Source organism: Nematolebias whitei, chromosome 14 (assembly GCF_014905685.2).
Source record: "Nematolebias whitei isolate Nwh7 chromosome 14, NemWhi1, whole genome shotgun sequence".
NCBI lineage: Eukaryota > Metazoa > Chordata > Actinopteri > Cyprinodontiformes > Rivulidae > Nematolebias > Nematolebias whitei.
In genome coordinates, this window is record NC_056511.1 from 40,039,737 (window position 1) to 40,047,104 (window position 7,368).

Here is a 7,368-nt window from a genome sequence, read left to right on the forward strand (position 1 = left end):
ATGCTTGCTCAAAATGAGAGTTCTGTGATGGAGTTAAATTCAAAGCAGTCTGCTCCTCAGATAAATAATGTTAAATTATTATTTTTATATATGAATGTTTCTGTTCAGTGCCCTGAGATGACTTCTCTTGTGACTTGGCGCTACATAAATAAACTGAGTTTATCTTGTGTCCACTCTGCTGTCATCAGATGGCGCCAGAGACAAATATTAGATTCAGTTTAAAACGTTATTTTTTTCCTCACTGTGCAGTTTTTTTTCTTTGCCTTGCAGATGCGCTTTTTTTTTTTTTTTTTTTTTTTTTGCGCACAGAGGATCCAGTCAGGCACGTGTAAAATAAATAAATAAATAAAGCAACAAATGAAGAAACAATGAAGGGCACGTTTATGTTCTTTTCCTTCCTGCTTTGGTTTGGACCTGCGGAGCTGAAACCCCGGAGAGGTGAGTCTCGGAGCCTTCAGTTTGTCGTGCGTCACGGTGCGCAGCTTAAAATCAGCTCTCCAGATGGACTCCAGAGCTGGTCCAACATCTTTAGTTTTCAGGTTTGCTTCCTTCTCTTTGCTGTTCCTGAAGCAGAGTTAAGTTTTTGTGGTGATTTCTGGCTCTTTTAGCCCTCGCGCGCAGGTTTTCGTGTTTGGGTGCAGTTTGCGCCTTTTCTCACCAGTGAGGACAAAATCTTGGTTCTCAGATAAAAACTGGTTTCATGTTGGACCCTCAGGCTCCGGGGTGGTTTGTACCTTCAAAGACAAAACGTTCAGCCCAGGAGACAGCTGGCATCCCTACCTGGAACCGTTTGGATTCATGTTCTGCGTGCGCTGCGTCTGCGCAGAGGTATCCAAAACGATCCATTTAGTTCCTCGCTGCGTTTGGTTTAATTTGTTTTGCATCAAGTTCTGACACGAGTCCTTCTCAGACAGGTCATGTGAAATGTAGCACAATCAGGTGTCCTGCCTTGCCTTGTGAGGACCCGGTGACAGAGACTCAGCGGTGCTGTCCGAGGTGCACAGGTTAGTTGGACCGTCTGCAGCTTTACGCGCAGAGACAGACCTCACAGCCTGTCCTCCTGTCCCATGTGCCCTCCTTCAGATGAGCCCAGGATCCCCGCAGGACTCAGAGCCTCAGCCAGGTTCTGCAGGCACAATGGAAGCGTTTATCAGCCCGGAGAGACCTTCACCAAACACGACCTGTTCCCGTCCAGGCAGAGCAACCAGTGCGCCATGTGTACCTGCTCCGTGAGTCCCAGAACATGTGCTCATTTACTCTTGTTTGCTTCTAAAGTCAAGTAGTTTATTTGTGCTTGTAAAATAACAAAAAAGGGGAATAAGGTGAAACTAGAAAAATGTTATTTCCTGTGAAAATGCAGCGTGAACGCTTGTTGCTGAATGATTTCAGCTGAAAGCTGCTGAAAAGGTTTAAAGTGTAAATGAGGATGAAAGCAGCAGATAAGAATAGAACAGAGAGAGGCTGAGATGACAAAAATCTGAAATTAGAAAAAACAAAAAAAGTAGCAAAACTGAACTGAAATTGATAGAAAAGGCTAAAAAAAAGGAAGAGCTAAAATGAACAAAGAAGCTTGAAAGAGCTAAAGAAAGCTGAAATTAGTCTAAAAGGAGCGTAGAAAGTTGAAATGTTTCATGAGAATCACAAAAGGCAGAAATTAGGTGAGAAAAACAAACAAATAAAAAAAGTAGCTGAATAAGCTGAAACAAACTGAACCAGAACAGCAGCTGAAATGACCAGTAACAGGTTGTAAACAGCTCAAAGCGTTTGAAGGATGTGAAGAGCTCCACTCATTTTCAATGTGACTAACATGGCTGACAAAGCTAAATATTTAAAAAAGGAAAAATTGCACAAATACCAAAAGTCAGAGCAGGAATGTCGTGAATGAGCCGAACGTTTTGAGACATGAAATGTTGAAAAGAACAAAAACCGAGGAACGAGTTCAGTGCTGGAAAAATGTAAAGAAAAACTGATCTGAATCAGAAACTTTCAGACTTTAAAGAGTAAAAAATATGATTTGTCATTAAATACAATTATCCTCTTTAGTGAGAATAGCTCTTTTTTTCACTGAAACACAATAACTTTAATGAAACCTCCGTGCCCGGTCTTCTTCTGCTGTTAGATTGATTTAACATTAAACTTTTGTGCTTTATCACCACAAAAAGACTGCAGCTCTGTGTAGTTTAAACAGTCAAGTATCAAATTTAAAAACTGTAAAATGCTTTTAACAGTCTTTAAACGCATCAGTTCATTGAACAATACCAGGGCTGATATTGTTCAGTAAAAGAGGGGAACACATTTTATTTGTAAGGTTGTGTAAATAATATGTAGTTTGTTGTGAACAGGAGAGAAAAGTCCCAATGAATTCAGAACTGAAGCCCATAAACTGATTTTTACAAGGCCACCTGATAATGCATTAAAACAATAATTATATGTTTGTTGCATCTTCTATAGTTTGATTTTTATGTCGCAGAAGAAAAAAGAAAAAACGTTCTTGCTATGGATTATTCTAAAATCTTGTTTTATTTTATTTTTCTGAGCCACGGATTGTGTTTTTAATAATAATAATTATTATAATAATGCATTTTATTTGTTAGTGCCTTTCAAGACACCCAAGGACACTTCACAACATTAAAAACACAAAATAAAACAATACAGAATGGCTTTAAAAACACTAAACCAAGAAGAAAATAACAAAAAATTAAAATGAGAAGGCTAACTTGAACAGACGAGTTTGGAGTTGTGATCTGGGGAGCAGAGTGAGAAAAGGCTCAGTGTCCCGTGGTGCTGAGGCGGACGAGAGGCACGTTGAGGTGGATGGAAGAGGAAGAACGAAGGGAGCGTGAATGGGTGATAATGATCGGACAGATAGAGAGCGGCGAGGTTATGGATGGCCTTGAATGTGTACAACAGGATTTTAAATTGAATTCTGAAAGTGACTGGAAGCAGTGAAGTTGCTGTAAAACTGGGGTGATGTGGTGAAACAAGGGGGTTTTGGTAATGAAGCGAGCAGCTGAATTTTGAACCATTTGAAGTTTAAGAAGTAATTTTTGCGGCAAACCAAATAGGAGAGAGTTGCATTAATCAATTAAATGCCCAAACTAAGGACCAGTATGGAAGCAGAGTGCGGGGAGAGGGATGAACAGAGACAGTTGATGTTTCGAAGGTGAAAGTATGCAGACCAGGTGATATTATTGATGTGAGAGTGAAAAGTGAGAGTGCTGTCAAGAATGACACCCAGACTCTTAACGTGAGGGGAGGGAGAAACCATGGCGCTGTCAATGGTGAGGGAAAAACTGTTGACTATAGATATGGTGGATTTAGTGCCGATGAGTAGAAACTCTGTTTTATCACTGTTTAATTTAAGGAAGTTAGATGTAAACCAGGATTTAATTTCAGCTAAGCAGGAAGTGAGGGAGGAAGTGAAGAATTAGGTGCAGTGGATTAGAAGAGCTGGGTGTCATCGGCAAAACAATGAAAGTGAATGTTAAATTTACGGAAGATATTGCCAAGGGGGAGAAGGTAGATGATGAAAAGAAGGGGCCCCAGCACAGAGCCTTGGGGCACACCTGAAGTCACGGGGGAGGAGTAGGATCTGAATGACTTAAATTGGATGGACTGAGTGCGTCCAGAGAGATATGACTGAAACTAAGCGAGGGGTGTATGGGTGATGCCAATAGATGAATGTCTGCGGAGGAGGATGTTGTGGGAGACAAACATCGCACTAAGATCGAGGAGGATGAGGAGAGAAAGTAAACCAGAATCTGCTGCCATGAGAAGAGTGTCAGTGATTCTAAGAAGAGCAGATTCTGTGCTGTGACCGGGGCGGAAACCAGACTGGAACTGTTCGTATAGACTGTTTTTGGTTAAATGGAGGTGGAGTTGAGAAGCAACAGTTTTTTCCAGAATTTTGGAGATGAATGGAAGGTTAGAAATAGGGAGAAGATTATTGATTGATTATTGACTGATTCTTTTCTTTTCCCAGAATGGAAACATCTTCTGTGCATTGAAAACATGCCAGCCCATCACCTGTCCCTCCCCAGTACCTGTTGCAGACACCTGCTGTTTGGTGTGTAAAGGTAGTTCAGCTCCAGCAGCGTTTTCTTTTGTTTCCATCCTGGAATAATTAAAAAAAATGTAGATTTCAATGAGCCATGAGGCTGATCCAGTTTTTAGGTGAAATCATTTCAATGTATAGAATGTAATGAAATATTTAAACAGGGGCGTACCCAGAAATGGGGGGGGGGGGGGGGGTGCACGTGGGGGCCAAAAACCAGAACAGAATTTGTTATGTGATGCCATTTGTCAGTTATTTGATTAATAAAACAATACAGCAGTTGCAGAATCACCTTCTCATGTACAAGAGTCTACTTTAATTCGTTTTTATTTGTTTATTTTCAGATCATATTACTTGTTGAAAAAAAATGGTCAATTAAAATTTATATTTTATTTTAAAAATATGCTTATAACCTCCTGAACGCTTGCATGCAGATGCTGAGGATATTACATTTGTAGCAGTTGTTCTTATTCATGTGGGACTAGAATTTAAGTTTTATTTTAATTTTCAAATATTTGTGTTTTTTAACTCCTCACTGTTTAAAAACAGTTTATTTTTGTTTATTTTTATGTGGTTTGACTAACCTTAAATATCATGGGGAAATTAAAAATACACACCAAGCAAAAGCTCAAGAGCATTAAACTGTCTGGTCAATGTAGGCACCATTTTATAGGGGTGGCCATTACCCCTGCTGCCCCCCCTTTGTGACGCTCCTGTATATAAAAATCTGAATCGATGCTAAATGAAGGTTAAAGAAAAAAAGTCAACAAATCAAGTGAATTCTTTTTAAATTAACAAGTTAAGAAGAAGAACAGATTAGCACCCCCTTTTTATTCTTTCTCTCGTTCTTTTGATTGAAGATGTTGGTTTGTTTCTGTAGATCACGGCAGCAGTGGGTTGTCGTCAGCGGAGGATGGAAGCCAGCAGCTGAACAGAGGAGTTGTACGTTCCTCACTCTTCTTCATGCTAGATTAACGTTTGCAGTTGAAAGTGCCACTTTAAAGATAAATTTAAGTATTGTGGGAGAACTGCTTTAGTCGCTCTAAATACAACATCTGGAGTCGAAAAGGCGAGTAGACGGATCCTTCGGTCGTTAAAACAGCTTCACTTTTTAACCAGATGTGTTGCTGAACAAATGATTTATGTTGTAATCCTTAAATTACTACAAGCTCTGTGGAGCGTTGGGTTCAGATTTTGTCCTTATTGTCCCCATCGTGGAGCGAAGAAGGAGAAACGAAAATTAGACTCAGCCCATCTGTGAATGTTGTGAGCATAACGTAAAAAATAAATGAGGTACTGACTTCCATATAGGTGTGTGGCGAAATGTGTAGGAATCTAAGTGTTGGAAAGGCTCCTTTCAAAAACTGGGTTGCCATGTTAAAAACCAAAATGTCTGCCATCATATATGTATATACAGAGTGTTTATGTGTTAACGTTGTGAGCTGGATAACTTGGAAAATAAGCGACGTGCCAACTTTTATTTTAGCGTGTGGCTTCATCAGAAAAGTCCATAAAATTAGGTTGCCAGGTCAAAATCCAAGATGGCCACCTCCATGTAAATATGTAAACCAACCACTTCAGTTTGAGTTTGAGACAACTATACTTTCTAATTTTTATTTTGCCTAAAGTTATAATTTCCTCAAATGACTGGGGTGACCAAAGATTAATCTTTGGGGGGCAAGGCCACCATTGGCCACCCCCTGATTCCCCAGTTGCGCCTCATGGTGGATAAAATTCCTCCCTTTATAGCAGGATCTGTCAGTCTGTGGGTCCATGAACATGAAAAAAAAAACATAATTTTAACACCTTGCATGAAAATCATTCAGGTTTTCTTGCATTCTCTTAGTTCCAGTCCAGAAAAAACACTCATCTACAGACTGTTTTTAATGATTTCTGGTCTTTTTTGGTGGGACGCTCCCCAAGCTGATGCGATAAGTAACTGTCTTTTATTAACTCTCTGTTTCTGCCAGAGGCATTCGGTGGATCAGTGTTCCACCGAGCCGAACAGGGTGCACTCGGACAGTGCCACCCCACCCAGGATCAAGGCCTCGCCCAGGGCTCCGACCCTCGGTAAACTCAACCTCCGAGGGTCTTCGGAGACCACCGTGAAGTTCCTGCTGCAGAGGAAACACCAAAAAGGTGAGACTTAGTCCAAATAGGGATGATACTCCGAGTTATTTCGTTTTACGGGGCACGTACCACACACGTTTACGACTGTTTGCCGAGCAACACTCAGCTGTTTGCCATTTTCTCTCAGTGTGTTTATACAACGGCAGGACGTACTCTCATGGAGACATGTGGCATCCAGTTTTGGGGAAGGTCCTGGAATGCATCCTTTGCACTTGCACCGACGGCCTCCAGGACTGCAAACGCATCATGTGTCCCGGCCAGTATCCATGCAAGCATCCCATAAAAACAGCAGGGAAATGCTGCAAGACGTGTCCAGGTAGCTGAGGGGGACTCGAGCTCTTTGATTGATTTAAAGCAGACTGGATGGAAACTTTATCCTTGAAACTCTTCTGTGTTTTTATTTCTCTGCTCCAGACAGTAAGGCTGACATGAACCAGACGCGGTGCTTTTCTGGGTACAAAAACAACCTCCTGGTGTATAAAGTCGAGTCGTCTCTGACACTGAATCCACCCAACTCCATGAGGATCATCGCTGTTCAAAGACAGAGTACGGCTGAGGTTGAGGTGCAGGTGTGGAGCGCCGCAGAAGGTGAAGGCCTGTTTGAGGGTCTGTAAAGAGCTTTACGGAACCACGATTTGTTTATTTTTTTAAAGATGGACGTTCATGTCTTTACAGGTGTTTTACAAATCATGGAAGTTGGTGACGTTCTAAGAAAAGACATTACAGACCATCCGGAAAATTACAAACTTCTCACGACGCTGGATGAAGGTTTGTTCTAATTTAATTTATTTTGTGGTTCTTTTGGCGACAGATGTTGAGAAATTAAAGAATCCATGCTGGGCCATGCCAGTTTATTTCCTAGGATAGATAAAAACCTGACAGAAAGATGTCATTTGTTGGTTTGTGGCCATGCGTGCAGTTTACATTTCTTTATATATATATATACATATATATATATATATTTTAAAAATGTGAAACTCTAAGTCTGGGTTGTGTACCATAATTTCCGGTGTATAAGTCACATCAGACAAAAAAAGCACCATGAAGACGAAAAAACATATACAAGTCGAATTTATTATGCGTTTATTTAATTGTCAAAACAGCTTCATTTCACCTGGCAGTGCAGAGTCATCCATCCATCCATCCATCCATCCATCCATCCATCCATCCATCCATCCATCCAT

The 7,368-nt window shown here is 40.7% G+C and overlaps 1 protein-coding gene across 1 annotated transcript in view; it reads left to right on the top strand.

Annotated features, from left to right (window-relative positions):
- Window positions 1-368: 368 nt before the first annotated feature.
- chrdl2 (chordin-like 2) overlaps window positions 369-7,368 on the top strand; it is a 10,555-nt gene continuing 3,555 nt past the window's right edge. The window contains exons 1-10 of the mRNA XM_037687568.1: window positions 369-438; window positions 716-828; window positions 911-1,004; window positions 1,084-1,229; window positions 3,983-4,076; window positions 4,935-4,996; window positions 6,025-6,193; window positions 6,312-6,500; window positions 6,599-6,772; window positions 6,860-6,952. Of these exons, the coding sequence (XP_037543496.1) occupies window positions 369-438; window positions 716-828; window positions 911-1,004; window positions 1,084-1,229; window positions 3,983-4,076; window positions 4,935-4,996; window positions 6,025-6,193; window positions 6,312-6,500; window positions 6,599-6,772; window positions 6,860-6,952 (1,204 nt within the window). The remainder of the gene's footprint in view (window positions 439-715; window positions 829-910; window positions 1,005-1,083; window positions 1,230-3,982; window positions 4,077-4,934; window positions 4,997-6,024; window positions 6,194-6,311; window positions 6,501-6,598; window positions 6,773-6,859; window positions 6,953-7,368) is intronic.